At 36.6% G+C, this 22665-nt stretch overlaps 3 protein-coding genes across 3 annotated transcripts; 1 reads left to right on the forward strand and 2 right to left on the reverse strand.

Moving 5' to 3' along the window:
- Nucleotides 1-2466: 2466 nt before the first annotated feature.
- Nucleotides 2467-6305, reverse strand: ccnq (cyclin Q). The gene is made up of 5 exons (XM_077214446.1): nt 6020-6305; nt 5711-5894; nt 5495-5627; nt 4364-4582; nt 2467-2686 (listed from the first exon to the last, which is right to left on the reverse strand). Exons 1-5 carry the CDS (start codon nt 6141-6143, stop codon nt 2597-2599), a joined length of 750 nt encoding a protein of 249 aa, XP_077070561.1. The 5' UTR covers nt 6144-6305; the 3' UTR covers nt 2467-2596.
- A 185-nt stretch (nt 6306-6490) lies between these two features.
- cfap126 (cilia and flagella associated protein 126) lies at nt 6491-8865 on the forward strand. The gene is made up of 5 exons (XM_077214013.1): nt 6491-6604; nt 6692-6754; nt 7176-7253; nt 7373-7570; nt 7657-8865. The coding sequence occupies exons 1-5, from the start codon at nt 6578-6580 to the stop codon at nt 7939-7941; spliced, it is 651 nt and encodes a 216-aa protein (XP_077070128.1). The 5' UTR covers nt 6491-6577; the 3' UTR covers nt 7942-8865.
- A 753-nt stretch (nt 8866-9618) lies between these two features.
- Nucleotides 9619-22157, reverse strand: b4galt3 (UDP-Gal:betaGlcNAc beta 1,4- galactosyltransferase, polypeptide 3). Its single transcript, XM_077214448.1, has 8 exons — nt 21929-22157; nt 21641-21717; nt 20130-20599; nt 18926-19161; nt 18546-18736; nt 14091-14213; nt 11214-11318; nt 9619-11056 (listed from the first exon to the last, which is right to left on the reverse strand). The coding sequence occupies exons 3-8, from the start codon at nt 20392-20394 to the stop codon at nt 10738-10740; spliced, it is 1239 nt and encodes a 412-aa protein (XP_077070563.1). The 5' UTR covers nt 20395-20599; nt 21641-21717; nt 21929-22157; the 3' UTR covers nt 9619-10737.
- Between the last annotated feature and the right edge of the window lie 508 nt (nt 22158-22665).

Below are 22665 nucleotides of genomic sequence, written 5' to 3' on the forward strand. Positions count from 1 at the left end.
TCTAAATATCTTCTTTCTTGTTCGACATAAGACAGAAAGTCATACTTGATATGTTAAAATGTATATGTAGAAATTAACATTAACCAAGGTTAATAAATGCTGTAAAACTGTTAAGGACCGCAAAGGATACATAATGCATTAAGTAATGTTAATGAATTTAACAATATAAGTGTTGCATGGACAAAAACATTCAGACTTTTTTCCAAATATCTTATTTCATGTTCCACATAATAAAGCAAGTCTTACAGGAATGACATGAGAGTTTTTATATTACATACATTTTAAATCATTGCCCCCTCCCCCCAATGTTTTTGACAAAGCTTTAAAAAAGGTTCAGAATCTTTTTTTATTTTTTTTTATTCATTCAGCACCAGCAGAGGAGAGGAATGGTAGAGAGGAATATTAGTAGAGAAACCTTGGCTTGGAGAAAAGAGTTTGGAGTGATCTATGAGACAGCGAGGAGAGAGCACAGGACTGAGATGAATGACTACGAGATGGACTCCATGAGAGGGAAGCACAGAGCCAAGGATGTAACAAAGAGGCTTGCTATCAAACAGGATAAAATCTAGGAATGAGGAACACAGATTTAAAGTACAGAACCAAGTGAGATTGCAAAGAGAGTAAGGTTTGAGTCTCAATCAATCCCATCCTTCCTATTCCCAGCACTCTATCCCATAGTGAGGGCCATGCTGATGTTTTATTGATGGAAGAGAATCCGGCTGCACATGTACCCTCTCCATAATTCATGATGCCCAGCATTAGGGCCTGCCTGCTGAGATATGTGTATGTGTGTGTACACGTATCTGTGTGCGTGTGGCAAAGAGAGAGAGAGAGTGAAGCAGGAATGTTCAGATATTTTCCGCCAAACATTATCCTAAAACTAATTGCCGCCAAGAGAATTCATCTATCTGCATCGGCCCAAATGATGGTGAACTGTAAAATTTGAACACTAAAACCTTCCAATATGAATTTCTGTGCATTAGTTAATCCATTAAGTATCATGAATTAATAATGAACAATGGCTTTAACAGCATTTATTAACTTAGCTTTTATTGATTGTAAATTCATGTTTGTTCACAAATTAACTATTATATAATATTAATATAATTATATTAATGTAAACAATTATTTTATATTAATCATTCACCCTGAAATATTAAAAAATTATATAATATATATATATATATTATATAAAATATTTATATATACAAATTTATATTTATAAACATAAAAAATATATAGAAATTAACATTAATCAAAACGAATAAATGCTAATGTTACCATATATTAATTCGGCGTTGATCAAATTCATGCAAACATGATTGCATGATAGCCATGATTGTAATATTCTGTAGTGATTAAATACACAATTCCTAAAATCACACTGATCTCATAATCCATCTTGTTCAGAGATTTGGATGACAGATAAATGTCGCACATACTGAAATTCCTTATAGAGCGGTTGCAGTCACAGCTCAACAATATTCAGTCAGCTGCAGGGGAAACAGCTGTTTAACATGTTAGCAATGACTGATTTGGTAAATGATGACTAAATTATTACATTTCCCCGACCGCAATTATTTGATGTGCTGAGGTTGACAGGTGTGCTATAATGGAGTCTCACATTTGTATGTTTCAAAGGCTCCCTCCACAATAGCAGTTGCCATAGTAACTTATTAAGATCCACTCTAGAGCGATGTCCTGACCTAACTAGATCCAGAAATTTGAAGTAGAACATCATAGATGGGGGAAAAAAAATTACAAAGACAGACTATATAAAGATGTTGTTTAAAAAAAAACAATAGAGCACAAAATGTTTATTCGAAATTACATTTTTTAAAAATAGACCTTAGAACGATCCATCTGTTAATTCATGTTCATCAGAAGCTGAGAATATGAAAAGTTTACATCAGTGAAGTGTTTATTTATTTATTTATTTTAGTTTGAAATAGAAGGCTGGTGTCTAATAAAATTATGATGCTTTGCTTTACAGCATACAGTAATTCTGCTTTTGGGAGTTACATAAAGAAGCCTACTGGGACAAGCTCTGTAGGGAGAAGAGGAGAGTACGGTAATTAAATTAGAAAACATAAAAGAAATGGCCCAGATCTCACAACGTTTTACCTCACAATTTAGCTTGAGGGGGGGGGGGTGCTCTTCTTTTGTTTCATTCTTTCTCAAACCAGCTATTTCATCTCTTTTGTAATTTCTCTCCCCCTCTTTAGGGGAAAAATAGCACAAGGTAGGAGAAGAAAGTAGGTCGATGGCTGAGAATTGATTGATGTGTTGTGGCTAAACTCTGATCTTCATACCTCCACTTACAAAGCCTGTTCCCATATATATATATATATATATATATATATATATATATATATATTTATATATTTCTAAATTCCCCTCATCATTCTTAATTCTTGAAGAGCCTTTTTAAACCATGTTCTGTGATGTAATTAACATGTAGATCTCATTAGGTTACATCACAACATCAAAAAGAAAGAGGGTTGAATGCATGCGTTAAGATCATTGTCGCAGATCTCAAGTGATCAGTGTGTTGTTTCCATATCAGTGTTTTAGTACCAGTTTCATGTTTTGTCTCTCAGGTACACTTGGCCTCCATGTCATAGAGCTGCAGTAATTCACTCATGATGGTCTCAATCTGAGCCTTGGTGATCTCTGCACAAACAACCTGCAGGGAAACAAGCAAACAAACAAAAAAACAACCATCAATGCAGATTCAAGAGTTTGGACCACCTGCACCCTATATCTGAGACAACTAAATATTAGTTCTGAGGCAACTAATAATATGGTGTGGTGTTATTTTTGCAGTTTAGTGGAACAACTGCTGGTTCATCCTGTGTCAATTCAAATACATTTAGGAAATGCTTGGTGTGGCTATATTTTTACCCACAACTTCTAGACTAAATAGGCTATTGTAAACAGGAAACCCACCAAGAGTGAGGAGGTGTTCAAACCCAGAGAGTGGGGCATGGTACATTCAATGAACTAGGCTAAATGCACCATTAAACAGGTTTATTTCATAATAGTACCAAAAACCTAAAATCTGCCAATTTCAGTCACAGATGGCATCACATAGGGATGCACAAATATGGAAATTTTGACAGTGTGATAATTATTATACTTATTGATAGAAAATGTTTATTTTTTTCATAAACAGAAATCACTTTAGCCACTACTGTATTTCAGTTGTTTAGGCTTTAATTTATTTGCTTTATTGACATATATTAACCTATTTTACGTATCAGACAAATACTGATAACATTAAAAACGGATCACATTTATGACCACCTATATATTGATTTAATTGCACACAAAAACAGCAAGCAAATGCTGTTGCTGTGACCCATTCTAATATGACTGTCTGACTTCTAAGAGCACACAGGTTTTCAGCAGCCCACCTAGAAACAAAGTCTTCACGAAATAGGAAACAGGAATATTTTTTTTCAATGATTACTGTACAACCATTTGCAGACACTACCAGGCTATTATTTGAATACATTTTCCACACCTTTATTTTTGCACAAGTCAGATAAGCCTGCACCAAACAACACATACAACAAAACAAACTGAGGTTGGTCGATTTACATATCAGTCAAACTTCTTGTCTAAAAAGATTATTATTGGCCAGAATAAGATAAAATGTCCCAGAAATTATGCCGCAAGACTATAAAGCTTCTAAGATTGTCTAGAAAAACAAAACATGGCTGAATGTGTCTCAAAAATCTACCTCCGGTTTCACAGACAAGGCTTAAACTAGTCCCTGACTTAAATGCATGTTTGAGCTGTTTTAACTGAAAGCAACTTGCACTGAAATATCTTAAAATATGTCAATGCCATTGTTTTGTCTCAAGATGCACACCAGTAATGTTTTTTTTTCTACGGCACTTTTATAAAAGCGACTTAAATGCCTTAATTGAACTAAGACCTAATCCTGGCTTAATCTAAGCCCTGTCTGTGAAACCAGGCCTTAGTCTATTGTATTCTTGTGATAGCACTTAACAGAATTCTAGAAAACTGAAGCAAAGCAAGTGGCTTTAAGAGTGCTTTGAAACATATGAAATGGTTTGGTTATTTTAAATATTACTCGGGGGTGTCACCAAGGGAACTTGTGTGAAAGACAAAGCTATTTTTCTCAGACCAGGCAGCAACCATTAGGTGCCCCTATTGCCATGGGAACAACATCCAGCACTCTAAAGGTTACTGCAATCGTGGCTCAATTGATGCCTGATTCAGATCAGGCACCAGTGAGGCTCAAACTAGTCTTGGTGACTCAATGCAGACACAGCATGACCCAAATGCTGCCTGGACTTGTGTTTTTCGCCACATGAAACTGTAAAACTCCTACCTGCCACCACTCTCGTTCTCCTCTGGGGAGCTGCACTCCATATGTCTGGAGAGCAAGATAGAGGGAGGTGAGGGCTATGTGTTGAGGCTTATGGCGGACACACACAGAGCCATGGTAACTGTCCTTTAATACAGCCAGGGCAGTCTCTGCGATGGGGGTTCGAGACCAGGCGTGGCGATTCAAAAGACTCCTCACAGAGAGCAGGTAGTGCAGCAGGTACTGGGGCGCAGCAAAGAGAAGGGACAAAAATATGAATTATGTTTTGACATCATTAGTTCGTTGGAGAAGGTACAAAGATGAGAGTAATGTTGCAATTTATTAAAATACAATTGATCTAATTGATCAAATTGTTAACAACCGAGAATGAAATACATGCAAAAAAAGGATCTAGAATTCATAAAGCAATGATTCATAATTGCTAAAACTAAAAGACATCAATAAAAAGAATAAAACCGAAAAACTTCAAATAGGAAAGATTTCACAAACACCAGTGTTACTTGTATATTATTATTATAGTTTTTATTAATATTTTCAGTTTTGTAAATATTATTATTTACTATTAGTTTATTAAAATTTGTTTCAATTATTCCCAAGTAGTCATATTAATGTTTCAACTTAAATTTAATTCAGTTAGTTGCCAACATTTCCAATTTTCATTTAGTTTAAGACTTCTCATTCTATTTATATTTTACCTTAATTTCTATTAGCAAGAAAATGTTTGTAGTAGTTAATGATAATAACCCTGCTTTAAAGTAGTAAACAGTTCATGTCTGTAGAAAAAAACACATTCATTACATTTTACAGTTGCCTTGTGATTAAATGTGAGCATTTAATTTAGCAAAACTAGTTCTTTACCTCATTATTGTAAATTATTTTTAAATAATTGTATATTATTTTACACAGAAGGTACAGTATACATTATATAGACTTCAATTTGCAAACCATCCAGGCAACAAGTCTGATGTAGTTCAGTTCAATAGTTCAATAGTTCAGCCAAAAATGAAATCTGTGATAATTTACTTACCCTATGTTATTTCAAACCTATACAACTTTACTTTTCTCTGGACAACAGATATATTGCTGATACAAAAAAAAGCTAGTTTAGAAGAAGGTAACCATCGCCCGCATTACCCTGTGTGGATGCTCAAAGGACACTTGGAAGTTAAGCTGCCGAAGGATGAGGAGCTCACACTGTACGATACTGTCCCTCAACTCCCAGAACTTCCCATCCAGTTCCAGTGCTTCACTGTCTGGGTGAAAGTACCTGAATTGAAGAGAAACAGAGACGGCGAGCTACTATGCATGGACTTTGAGAACTAAACAGCTATTTAATATCCCCTTTTATACCTGTGACAGACATTGATGATATCTCTTGTCCTGAGATGTTGCTCTTCTACTTTGCCTGCGAGGTAGATGGCAGACATGGCCACTAGGTAAGGTTCATAGACCTGCAGACTAGCAGACTGGAAGAACCTGTGATACAGCACACATGCTGTAGCCATGGGCACAGATCTCATGCCTAACTTCACTCCTACAGATGGGGGAAACATTGGATACACTCAATGATAATGAACAAGCGAGCAGCTACGGTATACTTACAGTTATTGCAATTAAAACACATTTCTACATTTTTTCAGAATGCGAAATTGCAAATACCAGTCTCGATGATAAACCGACAGACTCTGAAGTGTGTTTTGGAGTTCTCGACATCTTCAGCACTTCTTCTGCCTCTCGCCTCATTGACAGCTAACGTTACAGATGTTGAAGCCTGAGTGCTCATTTTACGTCTTGCAGCAAGCTGGTTACAGTTTCAAAGCAAGTTATTCAGTTTAGACTTACTGTTTGTGTGCATTTTTACAATAAACGTAACGATTACTTAATTAGTACAATGCGTTTGTCCCGTAGAGGTTTGTCCTCAACGTTGTGAGACTTTCCTTTGGGTGATCGTTAAGCGCGCAACGTAGAGCTCTCATGGTCTACAGCGCCCCCAATGTACGGGATGACACAACTTTGCGCTGAAAGAAATGGAAAATATTTATATTCTACTATTGTATAAAATATAAAAGATGATTTGACGCTTAAAAATAGTCACTTTTACAAGAAACTGTCCTAAACAGTCAAAGAGCACAAAAAGTAAACTGATTTGAAAGTATAATTTTCCTGACATGTTGAGAGGTTGCTAGGAGACCACTGCCAAAACATCAGCTCGGAAAGATGTCGTCTAGTTACTCTGCAAACCAGGTCCTTCAATTGGCATTATTCTACAATTATTTTTTATTGGATTGACTCACCTTGACATATTAAACATGTTTATTATGATTTCTGCAGTTTGAAAGCGCCTATAGGTCGCAAAAGCTCCAGAATTGGACCATCCCCAAACATTTCAAGGAGGTAAGGTTAAAGTCATTGGGCAAGAAATTTTATATTTTTTCACACTAAATCTTTCGTTACATTATAAATTTCTTCACTGTCACTTTTAATCAATTTAATGCATCTTTGATATGTATTAAGTTCTTTCAGAAGAGCTTTCTCATCTCAAACGTTTGAACTGTAGTGTACAGTGAGCATTTCCATTAGGAAAAACAATGTCACTGTCTGTCATTAAAGTTAAAATACAGAGTGCACATCAATCAAACAGAATGTGTCAACATTATAAATGTCTTCACTTTAAAAAAGAAAAGAAAAATGAATTCCTGGCTTCAAGAGTTGTTTTCCCTTTAAATTACACACTTACACAAATTGGAGAGAATATTTGTAGTTCATATTACAAATACTTGTGTTTGGTATATTTACTTCTTTTTTGTTACTCAAGAGACCATCAGCAGCAGAGGGCTACACTACATTTATAGCCACGGACCGTGGCCATCTTCTGCCTGGTGTGAGAACAAAGGTATGTTTGATTAGCTGCTATATATATATGAGTTGCGTGGAATTTAAATGTAAAGCGTAAAACGTTTTGCAACATACTTTTAATGTCATTTTTCTATTTATAAATGATTTCATTATTAGCGTGGAAGTGCATGGCCAGCATTTCAAGGCACATGGGATTTACCTCACCAAATCCCCCCTGCTTCCATTAACCCCACTGCCCGCTCACAAGAGGGACGGGATCGCCTCAGGACCTGGGGAAGGATTAAATTTGCCACAAATCAGGCTCATGGGGCCCTTGGTGACAACCAGGCTATAAACAGATCCTCTCAGAATGGGGTGGGTATTTAATATCACCTACTTATGATATGCTGTCATAAAAAAATACATTGTTTATTAATTCGGACCAAACAATATCCTAACAGGAAAACATAAATGTGGAACAGCCTGCTGAAGAGTCAAAAATACATATGAGTGACCCAGACCAAAACGAACCAGAAAGGCCCAAATCACAGAATAGCCAAGATCAGTCTAGACCAACAAGCCAGCAAGCCCAGTCTAACCCAGTAAACCTTCATGAAAACCAAGTCCAGTTTAGATCTGGAAGTCACCACAGCCAACAGGCTCCATCCAGACCAGCCACTCAGGAAAGCCAAGCTGAGTTAAGACCACCAACCCAGAGTGGCAGACCAGCATCTCAGAAGAAATAACACCAGTTTTAATCAGATCTCCGGCATGGGCAGTTATAAAAGTTCTTCTATGAAATGGCATTACGTAAGTGTAACACTTCTTTGAGAAACACTTACTTTACAGATATAATTATTATTTTTGTGTTTCCGTTGATTTATAACCGTGCTCTCCGTTTGTTCACAATGTGTGCGTGTCAGAACACATTAACCTGAATTGTTTCAATAAAGCTAAAGCTGATTAATTTTAATAAATGGGTTTTGTAATGGAATCTGCTTAGATGAAATGCTGCCTGAATGCAGGGTCAAGTATTACCAGAAAATACATCAAAGTACCTTAATGACTGTATTTTAATAATATTTTAAAAAAAAGATAAAAACATCATTAGATATTTTCAATATTTTTGCTTTATTTGCTCAATAATGCACTGACAAACCTGTAGAACACAAAATCAGCTTGATTCACTAGTCATCGGTTAATGTTTTTGGTGCCTGGAAGCAAATGAGTGATTTTCGGAAACACTGAAAGCTTGGGAAACTTAAGTTGAACTTAAATGAATAGATTACCCAAAATTAAAATTATGTTATTGTTTACCCATCCTCACGTCATTTCAAACCTCTATAATTTTCTTTATTTTTTCTGTGGAACATAAGGTTTTTTCAGAAATGTAACATTTTTGTCCTTGGAAGTCAATGGTCACCAAAATTGCCTGGTTACCAAATTCTTCAAAATATCTGCTTTTGTGTTCTGAAGAAGAAAGTCATACAGATTTGGAACAACATGAGGGTGAGTAAATGATGTCAGAATTGACATTTTTGGATCAATTATCCCTTTGAGAGTCAGTCACAGGTTCTAAAGATGAAGGCCAAGACCCTTGTGAAATCATTTTTCCACTCTCTGTTGATAAACATACAATAAAGCAGCTGCATGGTCAGATCACAAAGTTACAATGTTGTCAATGTGTTTATTTACAAGATACCTGTAAATAATAGTTCAATATGCATGTGTGTGTGTGTGTGTGTGTATATATATATATATATATATATATATATATAAACCAACAGTCATCATAGCCAAAAAAAAAAAACTTCTAATCAATAATTTGTCTGACCAGAAATGGCACGGCAGGAGTAGGTCACATCTAGACTGTTAATATCAGATGTAATGGTGTTCTCAAGCTAGAGACTAAAGTAGTTTAACAATTCCAAATATCTGTTAGAAAACTATATGCTTTAATAATTTTATATATATATATATATATATATATATATATATATATATATATATATATATATATATATATATATATATATATATATATATATATATATATATATGGTATACAAGGGTCTTGCAAATATGCTAGGATTGATATATATTTACCTGCCCCATGCATGTCAGAATACGGTCTTGAATTTTTACAAAAACTTTTTGTAGTTCTAATACAAAGGCAAATCTTATGAGTCGGTCATACAAATAATTGTGTATCAAAATCAGAATACATAATATACTGATCTTTAAACAGACTCTTTGAAATGTATATTTAGGTTTGAAATATGTTGTAAATACAGCAAGATATGCATCATGTCACATGATGGGGTGAAACCTCAATGAGCACCTTCAGACTATCACTTACAGCAAAGTATTTGATCTTTCTAATAGCCTGTAGTGGAAAAATGCCAGTGGATCTGCTAATATAATGTGCAATACAATTTTATTTTCAAAAGAACTTGCCACTAAAATCCTTGTTCTTTAAATGTAGCTTATGCTCAATGATTGTATTTAATATAGAGTGCAGCTTCATTTACAGCATACTGAAAAAGTGCCATGATGGGTGATACAACCAATAATTTTGAATAATAAATCAAACTAATTCTTGCTGCTATATAACCAACCACAAAAATACCCATTAACTGTTTAAAGTTTATAAAATCTAGAAATGTCAACTAACATCTTACACTAAAGTCACACCTTAAACCATAAAATCTATTCAATTCGACAGAAAGATATTCCTGAATTCAAATAATAGAAGTCTGCAAAGATTGTAAATGTATCTGCTTATCCCAATGATTGTCTACAACCAAAATGGAATCCAACAAAGGCACCACACAATACCTAAAATAATTAAACTCTTTTACACTGTATCATAAAACTATTAATAGGTATCTGAGCAGCTAAAAGAGAAAATAAACCGTTGCTCACTATCAAAGATCACACCTTTCTAAGTTTGTACAGTTAGACCAAAATAGACCACAGTGATACACGTCTGCTCAAGCACTAGATCACAAAGCAGTGTGTGCTGATTAGATATTAAAAGAAGAGAAAAATAGACAAACATGTGGAATGAGCATTCAACTCTAGTATTAATAACAGTGGTGTGCAGTAATAATGCTTTTGACTGAGTCATGGCATGTTGATAAGAGACTGGTTCAAGGGTAAGAAAAGGCACAGAAAAACAGACCCACACAGTGGGATGAAGAGCAGCAGCTGGCAGCAGGTCGGCTCAAACACACAGGACTTGCACAGGTACGTCCATAGGTCACTTTTGAGAGCGTTTACAACTCAGCCCATTCTAATACGACTTCTACAGCAAAACGAGTTCTTCAGCAAATGATTCCAGACTTGTGCAAATGTCACCATATCAGTAGCTGAGCAACATTCAGAGGTGGCCGAACAGCTTCAGTCGACTTTCAGTGGAATGAACTTATTTGCCTAGTAGCAATGCTTCACGATATAAAACAAAGCGCAAACTGGTATTCCCTCCATTGTCTGTTAATAATTCACCCTGTGAAGCCTCTGTGGAAACTCGATTTTCAAAATCATCCTACTTCTTGGTTCACAGGAGCTTTTTTAACAACATTTGAAGTTTCATTACTGGCCTTCCAGTGTGCCGGCTCTATTTTTGTGGTATTATTGATGGCCACGCCCACTTTTTCAGTCTTCATCTTATTAGTTGGAGCAGGCTGAGGCTGTGACTTCCGGGATGGAACCTTCACAGGGGGATGGTGTGGATCATCCCCAATGTTGACAGTCAAATTGGTGTACAATGGCTCCAACTCTTTGGACAGGAGCTTATAAGTCAGTGAGTTCAGTCCATCTGAGCGCCAGTTCAGCCTCGTGCGCTTCAGCAAATCAAACCTACGAGAATCAATTCATGAAGAGGAACGGACTCAATAAACAGACTGAACAAATGGATAAAATAGTCTATCTATCTATCCATCCATCCATGTCTATGTCAAAATATATTGTTATTATATTGTAACATAACATAACATAATATGCCATGTGACATCACCTTCTCGGGTTCTGCTCATTACCCTGATCTCCTTTATGTTTGATCATCTTATAATGACCAATGGCCAAAGGAGGGCGCATTATCTTCATCCCAGAGAGACGGACTCTAAAGACAAAACCACAGAGCAAGTAGAAATACATCAAGAAAAAGCATGGTATGAATTATCAAAAGGACAGGGGCAAAAGAGAGAGCAACACAATGCACAGCAGGAAAACCATTTACAGCAAAGTCCGCAAGGTGGGCCAGATGGATGTGAGCTAACTAGAAAACTACTGGTGTTGAGGATTCTTATGTAAAAAGGTTCTACACACAACCCAAAATCCCCAAAAGGTTCATCTAAAGTTGGAGTGTCTAATCTAGCTTTTAAATACTTAAAACTTTGGGTTCATGCCTCTGGTACAGCCATCTGAGTCATCTGAGTCATGCAAGGATACTAACTAACGGTTAATTATGCGACAGTCAGGTTTGCAAATCACCATTAGCTGATATGACCTTCAAAATGTTCTCCAACAACACATGTAACTTCAGTTTCCCCAAAATGCATAAAGCGGGCTCCTGGATTATCTCCACTAAAAATACTTTTTGTCAGGGACTAGATTTGATCTGTACCCTGAAAAATTGCTCATGGTGAATCAAACCGTCTACACTTATTAAACAACAAGGAACACAAAAAACACTGTCGGACTCAGAGGTGCTACCTTGTCGAAGACATTCAGCAGTAGGCTAGAGGTGTTTTTGAGCCAATTTTTGAGCCAAATGGATTTTGAATACAACTTCCAAAATATTTTTACATTTGATAATTCAGTTTCAAGTGGTTTTCAGTTTTCAAGTGGTTCAAGTGGTTTTCCCAAATTCAAATAAAAATGCAACTTTTAATGTCTTCTGCAGTCTCACAACCCCTTTTTTTGCGTGCTGCCACTGCCTTGAGGATTTTCTAAGCTAACTGTGATGGCCACTGTAGAATCTTCCAGGACTACTTCTTCAACCAAGCCTTGGTGGACTTTGAGGTATGCTTGGGATTATTGTCCTGTTGGAAGGTCCAATGACGCCCAAGCTTCAGCTTCCTCACTAATGGCATGACGTTTTCTCCTATTATTTCCTGATACTTTAATGAATCCATCTTACCTTCCACACGCTGCAGGTTTCCAGTGCCAGAGGAGAGGATGCAAAGCAGCCCCAGAGCATCACCGAGCCCCACCATGCTTAACTGTAGGCAGAGTGTTCTTTACAGCATATGCTTCATTCTTCTTTGATCAATAGGGCCGAAATGTTACAGTTTTGTTTAATCGCTCCACAGAACAGAATTCCAAAACTTTTGGCTAATTTATATGATTTTGAGCAAATTGGAGCCGACTTTTCTTGTGCTTTTTGGTCAGTAGTGGTGTAGGTCTTGGAGTTCTGGCATGGAAACCGCATGCATTTAGTACGTGCCTTACTGTGCAAGCTGAAACCTCAGTGCCTGTTGCCACCAAGTCTGGCTGCAAGTCTTTGCAGTAATTCAAGGGTTTTTCTGAACCTGCCTTCTCAGAAATCTGGTTGCAGCCATTGATAGCTTCCTTTTTCTGCCCCGTCCAGGTAGTGTAACCACTGTTCCTATGCTTCCAACTGTGACTCTGGGAACATTTAGTGCCTTCGCTAACTTTTTGTATCCTGTTCCTTGTTTGTGAAGAGTGATGATATCTTGTCTTAACTTTTTGGACCATTCTTTAAACGTAGCCATATTTCTAACATGCAGTCAAACATGACACTCAATAAATCTAGCCAGTTCAGATATTTCACGTGTTCTAGCTCAAGCACACCTGGTGCAACTAATGAAGCCCTTGATTAGTTGCATCAGGTGTGCTTGAGACAACACCTGTTTTGCAGATTTGTGCTGTTGTGAGGGATTCTATTCAGTGGTGGAATAATTTTGAGTTATTAAAAGTTATTAAAAGTTGCATTTTCAGTTGAATTTGGGGAAACCACTTGAAACATTTGTTGTGTTAAGCTTTTTCATTTACGTTTGTTTGATTTGTTCATTGCAAAAAGCGTAAAGTCTGTAAATTTAGCTTATAAACCTGATTTGCAATGGGGGTTGAATAATTTCGATTACCACTTTACAAACAGCGCAACCAGTCGATTGATTCACCAATAAATGACTCTAATGAGCCATGTTTATTTTTTATTTTTTTGTGAATCAAACACACACAAGTGGGTACTGGTTGTTCATAAGACAACATGAAGCTAAACATTATTTATTTAATACTATTATTTAGTTTATAGAGAAGCCCAAATATTATTTTGCATTTATGTCGCCTCTAAAAAGACAGTGAAAAGTCAGTAAAAAGTCTATGCAAATACATTGAATTGGAAATTCATTTCCTTTTACAAACACACGTTCCTCAAAAGTTCTAAAATAACTGTCAATGGACAGAATCGTTAGGGTTTAAAACTATAAAGAAAATGTTTCAAATCCTCAACACTACCCACTACACCTGACTCATTCTGGTTTCAAGGCTTCAACAACTTCAGACTTTTAAGTTTCTCATTGTCAAAGAAATAATGTTACTTGAATTTATAATTGAATCAAAGGGCAATAATCACTGAAGTAATACTGGCATCTAAATAGTTAGAAGCCTTGAGTCCAAACTGGTGATTCATGCATGTACTTACTGGTCCGTCCTCTGGCTATGCGGGGGAGGGCATGGGGATAGACGGATGCAGTGAAAATGAGAATAATGACAAGAGACAGATGAGATTGTGAACTGAAAACAAAATGATGATGGAGAGATGTGCAATACAAATGCTTAAAAGGATGTAGACGTGCCAGTTTACTACATGTCAGGCTGTTTTATGTTGAAATAACTCTTGCAAAAAAACGCCTTCTGCCATGCTCACCGAGCTGCAATGTCATCGTCCTCCCCTCCCCAGCCCCAATACTGGTTCGGAAAGCCGTTCATTTTGAGGTACTGCTCCGGAGTTACAGCAGACACCCCTCCGAAGTACTGAGAGTATGGAAGCCTGTGGTGGAGTCAGAGCGTGATTTGGTGAGGCAAAGAGGATTAAGGTCATCTGTTTCTTCATCAATCATTCCATCTGAAGTGTCACAGCTTTCCCTGCAGTGTAATGTTGGTCTGTACCTCTCTATTACGAAGGGATGGAAAACCTAGACCCCTTATAAAGTAACAAAGAATGCTGACAAAGCTTGTATTGTAATAACCCGGTTACTACAACTTTTTAAAATAACATACTACTATTTCTGCAGTATATAGTTTTTACAGTGTATAGTATGCAATTTTTTCTATGCACTGAATAACTGTATGACCTGCTACATTTGGCGAAATGTGCAGTATCCACCTTTTTTTTCAATGCAGAAGCAAGCCGTTTACTGTGAATGTCTGAAACTTCCGCTTTATTAGCCACAATAGGGAAATAACAAGAAGAATATATCAAAGTGCAGTAAACTATTCAATTGGTTGGCCTACAAACCTGCGTGTTTATAATTAAGACAATACATTAAAATAATATAATATGGTGAGATATACCAGGTTGCAATAACAAGCAGCATAAAGAGCTGTTTTGTACAACTAATAATAACTGGAAGTGAATTACACCAGAAGAAAGACACATTAAAATTACAAATGACCTCGCCCACTCTTACCTGAAAATTAATACAATAACAAAATAAAATAACACAAAATGCAATAAGTGCAAAGTGTAATCTTTTAAACTTTTCCATTAAAAAAAAAAACATATACTGAAAAAAAACTGTATAACCACGTATGTGATTTCATTGTATTTCTGTGTTCTTTGTATAACTTTTTAAAAAATGGATTGTAAAAGCAATTGATGTTTGTGTTGAGTGATATACTGTACACTACTGTTCAAAAGTTTGGGGTTGGTAAGATTTTTAAAAATGTTTTGTAATGTCTTCTAGTCTTCAGTGACACATGACCCAACAAAAAATGTTCTATTATGATGATTTGCTGCTCAAAAAAGATTTGTTATTAATATCAGTGTTAAAAACAGTTGTGCTGCTTAATGTTTTTGTGTAAACCGAGATCATTTTTTTCACGATTTTTTGACAATTAGTTTATTAATAGACAGCATTTATTATAAAAATCTTTTGTAAATATTTATTATAAATATCTTTACTTTTGATCAATTTAATGTGTCACTGCTGAATAAAAGTAATCATTTCTTTTCTTTAAAAAAAAAAAAAAGTTTGTGAGAAAAGTAGTGTAAGGTAGAAAGGTAGTGTAACTGCGATCGCTCACTAAACCCGCCCTCCAGACATCCCTTGAACACCTGTTCTAAATTCTTTAGTGTTATTTATTACACTTTGAGTGATAGCTAGATGAGCTGCTGCTATGTATCTTTCTTCCTAATCTCTCTGTATTTCTACCCAAGGACTAACTCTCTGAGTCGTGTCTGAATGCTTTACAGCCTTCAGTGGATTCATCACAGAGCGCTCCTGATGCTGTCCTCAGCCTTGGTGGACTGAATATATGGGTTGTTTTCTCTGCAATCTTTCTGTTCTCGGTGAATGTTTATATCTAGGTGGACATTGTGGCTGCAGAGTACAGAAATGCAGACTCGGTGACCCGAAACTTGCAGACCTGGATGTCAATTTAGAGGACCAGACCCATGGGCTACTGCATACACCTGTGTCAGCACTAATAATACATGAACTACATAGTCTATTTTACCATGCATGAAGAGAATGAACTTTTGGTTCCTAGAAGTTCGCTAAAATTTAGCCTATCACATTCTACAAAAATTTAAAAGTAAGAAAGATTAAAAAGTAAAAGTTGTTGCTTAATTAGGGGCCAAGCAATGAAGGTGTGCAGGCACCTATTATACCCACCTATTATGGCAGCCCATAGAACCGTATATTAAAAAGTTGTGAAATTTGGCACACAGATAGAGGACAGTCTGAACATTAACCACAGCATTTTTGGAGTTTCTAACCCAATCCCTCTTTTGAATAAGGAATACCCATAAGGAATGGAAACAATATTTTTTCCTTTGATTCCTTGGCTCAAGACGATTCGAATCCATTTGACAAAATGGAAAGACAATTGTCCTTAATTAACATTTTTACACCATTTTGAATTTTCCAAAAAACATACTTTTTCAAATTACTCCTAGATAGTTTGTCAGATTTTCATTAAAATCAAACCAGATCATCTTCAGACCATGCCAACACAAAAACTTGGAATTAAAGTTGATTACTCAAACTGTTTTTGAATAACGACCATGCAAACGAATATGATGAAGAGCACGCCAAAATAGACTTGTCAACGGACCAGTCCCAATTCGCATACTTTCTGTCCTAAATAGTATTTGAAAATAGAATTTGTACTTCACAAATCGTAGTATGTTGAAATTAGTGTTCCAAAGATACCCAGATGGTCTACTATTCAGAATCAGAATCTAATCAGAATCCGAAGTGCAGATCGATGCACACTCTAATGGCTAATATTGCCCACAACCCATCGCACGTTGGACGAGGATTCAGTTAGAACTACAAACATGAGTGAAAAGTGTTAAAAAAAACTACAGATATGGAGGATGCGCGAGTCCGGCAGTTATGTAGAGAGGTTTACATAAAGGGGTTTGAGTGATTAATTATCAGTATCTAACCTGACGAAAATGTATTTATTCAATGTTGTCTACATTATATTGCATCTGCAGCAGCATTGTGAACTTTTGTAAAGATACGTTTAGCCATTACCTTTTAAATGCATCATTATATTCAAATTGCAAACACATGAGGAAGAGTCTCCGCATGAAAGACCCACGACTGGCAGATGAACGTGCTCCTACATTTCTCTCCAAAACGACAGGAAATCAAATTAGATTGAATGGAGGATTTTAACTGTGACAAGATGATTGACAGGGCAGTTTACAGTGACAGGATGAACGCAACAGATCTGTCCGTTAAAGATGACGTGATAGTATGTCCCAAAGCTTGCCTACTCTTTTGCTACACACTCAAAAGTATGTACTTTTTCTTCACAAAAAGAGTACATACTGTTAGGTTGTAGTATAAGTAGGCGAATTGGGACTGGGCTCTCATTTCCGCAACGATTTAGCGTATTATGACCAAATTTGTATTGTGTTATGACAACCGGCAAAGTTTCGCCACAGTGCTACCTAGTGGTCAGAAGATACGCAAAATGTCTAATTTTGCTTATGACTTCTGAACAGTTTGGCCAAAAATCACAACTGGTCTCTTTAGATTTGGAGTCTTTAGATTTTAGAGTCGAACGATAACCAATTTTCCAATATCAGCCATTTTATGCAACGGCAATTTTGAATTTTGCTTACAATGCTGTATTTTACGAACACATTGGTGTATTACTATGCAACACATTAAGTCTCATCAGCTCCATGCCCTGGAGGTACTCAAAAAGTTTCAGGGCTGCGCCCCCTTGTGGTCAAGAATAACAATGAAATTAAATAAAATGCTAATAGCTTTTGATTGATTTTGACTATTGTGAAACTGGTCTTAAAAGATTCCTTGGGTCATGACCTGAACATAGATACTAATTTTGCCATAGTTGGCCTTCAACTTCCTGTCCATCATTTAGATTTTCTTTAAAAAACCTACAGGTACTTTTCGAACTCTTAGACCATTGCTCCGATTTTCACAAAAATTGATTTCAGATGAGACCATGACGACAAAAAACAAAAAAAACAAATATGGAATTCAAGTAAATTCTTCAAACCGTTCTCGATTAACGCACAAACAAATTAAAAAAAACAGCACACCAAAATGGACGAGAGGCTATATCTCGACATTGCTTCAGCATATTCTGACCAAACTTGGTGTGACCTGAGGGTACCTGTACAGTTGTCACATGAGATATGACATTTTATTTTTTTTATTTTTTATTTTCTTATAACTTTACAAGTGATTGTATTTATGGGCTTTCAACCATTTTGCTTAAAAAGTCTCCAAATGTCTTTACTCATTTTTGCATCTGGTCTAAGGCTAACTGCTTTGATTTTTAGCTCCTCAGTTTCCCTCTGTGGTGCTGCTTGCATCTATATCCAACAATTGTTGTTCTTTTCTTTGATCCTTTTGAAATTCTCTGATTTTAATCGAAAAACATTTTTAGCAATAATAAATAATAAATGTTTCTTGAGCACCAAATCAGCATATCAGAATGATTTCTGAAGGATCATGTGACACAGAAGACTGGAGTAATGATGCTGAAAATTCAGCTTTACGTCACAGGAATAAATTACTTTTAAAGCAATTTATTAGCCCCCACAATTTCATTAAAATAAAATTAGAGAAATGGCTAGTAAACAAAACAAATCCAGTCATTGTGGGTAGGGTACCTGTATCTGAACTTGTCCATAGCCACGGAAAGGTGTGTTGGGTACTGGGGGTGGCAGGTGTAGGTATTGTGGTCATTCTCAGGTAGCAGGTCAACGTCATGCAGGAAAACACAGCTCCAGTCCTCCTCTTTCAGTGCCTCTCGCACACCAACATTCAGCAACTTTGCTCGGTTAAACGTGGAGTTCCCTGACTGATAACACAGACTATGAGGAAACCAACTGTACAAATGCATTCTTCGGAAAGAATAAAACACTAATATAGCCTGACAATAAGCTACGAGGTCTGTTTACCCTTTGTCCCAGCTACTTCCTCTAATTACTGTTAGGACTTTTTCCCATACAATAGATGTGACAAGTCAGCGTAACGACAAACAAGAGACCTGGTGCACAATGTAAATGCCGTAGTGGACCTGCTGGCGCTGCAAAAAGGGGTGCAGATGGTAGAGGAGGGCGCGGAGGTGGGTCTGGCGGTTCCGGTAGGGGACCACGATGGCTGTGTGGTGCCGTGGCTCACAGTCTGGTGGGCGGTAATGACCCCCTAAGGTCACCAAGGGGTTCTTCTCTTTTATCTCTTCCAGGGAGGGGGGTGAGGAGAGGTGGACTGAAACAGGACCCACTGGCAGACAGCAGGGGGAGAGCACACATGCATTTGTTGTGTAAAATCTGTTCTACAACATCAAATTAACGGAATAGTTTCCCTAAAAATGTAAATTAAGCCATTATTTATTTACCGTTATGTTGTAACAAACCTGTATGACTCTCTTCCTGTTTGTTGAACACAAAGGAACATTTCTGATTAGGAATGCACTGTGCATTGGACCATATCAGTTACTGCACAATATCAGTGATTTTTTATGTATTTATTGCATTGGTCGATGTTGAATATTTAATTGTTTGTGCTCATTTTTACATTTAGACTACCTGTTCGGTCATCTACCTCTCACTTAATCTTTAAAACACTAAGAACGTTATATCACTGTTAAATGGAATCTTTTATGGAGGACTAAGAGTTACAGTTAAAAAAGATATCAATTTAGTAATTCAATTTAAATAAAATAATCAACAAATCATTATTAAAATCAAAAATGTATTGGCATATTTAAAACTGATTATTTAATTGATAATTATTTCATTTTAGAGTTTAACATTTTTTTATACACAACTGTAAAAAGGTAATACTGATTCACAACAATGAAATGAAAATAACTGGCAACCCCCAGAACTTAAATTCTAGAAGACATGGAATTTCGTATACATGTCATGTCATGATATTTTTATGGTCCTTTAATGTCCTTTTTGATTCTTGAAAGCTCCAGTTTTCCTTCATTGTAATTGCATGTAAAACAGCAACTAGCACATTCTTCAAAATATATTTTTGTGTGTGTGATCCACAGGAGAAAGAGTCACAAGTTTGGACAGATAAAGTGTAAATAAATGATGACAGAATCTTAATTTTTATGTGAACTAAACTCATTAAAATGTGTTTGGTAGACTTAAATCTAAAAACCGCAATGAAACGAAGTGAATGAACAAATCCAATTATTGATCAATGTCTTAATCACTTCAGTGTGGATTTATATCTACCCAGCAGTGGAGAGGGCAGCGTACAGTCCCTGAGCTGCTGTTCGGGTCCACTGGGTCCTGGATGGTGGAGCAGCAGAGAGGTGAGATTGGTGTAGACGTCATGCGGTCGAGAGTAGTCGATCTCAGGCTCAGTGGAATGAACCAAAACAGACACTAGGCCACGAAAGCCTCCCAGAGAGAAGTACAGGACAAACGCAAACTGGAAGCCCACAAGCAGAGCCAGAGTGCAGGGGGAGTCCAGTGCCCGACTGCAGCACACCATCATGACATCCGACACAAAGCAGGAGTGACAGAGGAAGGGATGACGGGAAAGTCAAAAGGGGTGGAGAGATAAGAGAAGAGAGAGGGAGTGAAGGCGAAGCAAGATGCATGAGAGAGGGAAGAGCTGAAGGATAAGAGGGGGGACAGGGAGAAAATAAAGTGAGCTCATTGAGCTAAGGGAAGGACATCTATGGCATGAGTAGGAGTCACTGGAAAAACAGAGGAACACAAAAATCAATAGTGACAGATCCATCACATCTAACTAGAAATGATAACTTTAAAGCGCCAGAGTGCTCAGGATCAATGACATATCTCAGATGAAATCAGCAAAGACCACACAGTTTTTGGGTCATTCCTGTTACACAGTACCTTTTTTTACAGTCTATGGTATGTATGCATGAATGTATGTAATAAGTATTTCTATGAATACATAAATCAGACTTTCAGAACTATGCTCGCTTGATTACGCAATGCAAAAAAAATTGTATAAATAAGTTTCTTTACATGAGGTTGTCAATCTGAAGGTACTTTTGATATTTTTAACAATCTTTTGAAATGTTGATAGTATATAGCAATGTCTAGAACTTACCTAAAAGAATGTTTTAAAGTAAGATGAATATTCTAATACTACAAAACAGAATTCTTTAAATCCATAGCTAATATGTGTTCATGTTGTTATTAATCATTCTGGAGGATGATGTCATTAAGGCAGTGGCTTTTTTAGTGATAGAAAACCTAAATAATAATAATTTATTACATTTATATAGCACTTTTCTGGGTACTCAAAGCGCTTTACATGGAAGCCAAAAGCACATGGAAGCACATAGAAGTGTTCGTACTCAACCACCAATAAATAAATAAATAATTCCCAAATACCAGGCAATATTTCCAAGAAACCCTGTTTAGTTTAAAAAAAATTTATGAAAGAATATATGAAAAAATACCTGTAATATTTCTTAATAAATTGCACTTTTTCAAATTATTAATTTAGAAATGCATGGCATACTCAGACATTGCAAAAATGGCAACATCCACTTAAACCAAAATAAAAACATTATAATTCACTCCTATGTTCACTTAATTTTGATTTTGTCAACAGACAACTAACATTATCTCCTTGTTTCAAAATGTGAATAGCCTAGGCTACATTATTTTAACATACGATGATAAGATGTGGACATGAAAGTGTGCTGCATAACAGGAATGAGCGTTTGATCAATAGATATAAGAGTGCTATTTCATTTGAGTACCTGTGCTGACTGGTCATAAACACAGGGTTGATAGACCACTGTCCTCCTCCTCCTGTCCATCACAAAACATTGTGCACCTAAGAGAGATAGTTCTGGACTAATTAACTAGATCTCCTGCTTATTTACAAACCAGCTCATCTTTTGAATTACGACACACCTGAAATAGATATGTTAACAACCATACATGCAGCGACGACAAAGGCAAGTGCAAACCAAAGAGCAACTACTGCAAAATAATCGTCAATACGACGGTTAATATCACCAGGTCAAGCGTTTCCTCTGACTCACCCGGATCACAGCGACGCTTCAAATGAGGCTCCAGTGGCAGTCGATATCTAGGCCTGTATTTAATTATAATCACTCGATTGTGATGGTCATTCTTCTATGTCACACGAAACCATAATAGTCGCATTGAGCGCGTCGCGGCTCGCTGTGCTGAAGCGCGTCCTGAGCGCGTTATAGCAGAGAGCCGCTGTCAGACATGTTTGATGCGGTGACGCGCTACCGACGGGCAATCTTTGATGCTGTTACAATAAAAGCCCTTAGCCCTACGATACCTGTGTTCAAATTAGAGTGCTGCCTACTAGTGAGAAAACACACTACAGGTTTAATTCTAGAGGCCGTTTTCATACGACAGATGATCTTGTGATTACGATAAGGCGAAATTAATTTGATGATAAAGGGACACGATTTGTAATCATGTGGATTATTTCTAAGTGGTTATAATGTGATTTTGTAATGTGAAATATGGCGTCTATGACGTTTTTGTTGTTTCTGTCCTCAACAAAACAGAGTCAATCTAATGATTATAAAAATTATGATCATTCCTCTTTAGATTTTTCATTTGTGGGAATCAAGTCATTCTGCAATATTGCTCCAGTAGGCGCCTCCAGAAATTTTTCATAGGGGTGGCCAGATGGGGCCACTTAAAATCTTGGGGTTAATGTATTATGAATTTTTAATAAACTTAGTGAGTGTATAAATCAGCACCAAAAAGTAATTCTTGAAAAAATCTGCACAGTAAT

This window comes from Siphateles boraxobius, unplaced genomic scaffold, assembly GCF_051911475.1.
Source record: "Siphateles boraxobius isolate OS27281-9 unplaced genomic scaffold, OSU_SipBor_1 68, whole genome shotgun sequence".
Taxonomy (NCBI): domain Eukaryota; kingdom Metazoa; phylum Chordata; class Actinopteri; order Cypriniformes; family Leuciscidae; genus Siphateles; species Siphateles boraxobius.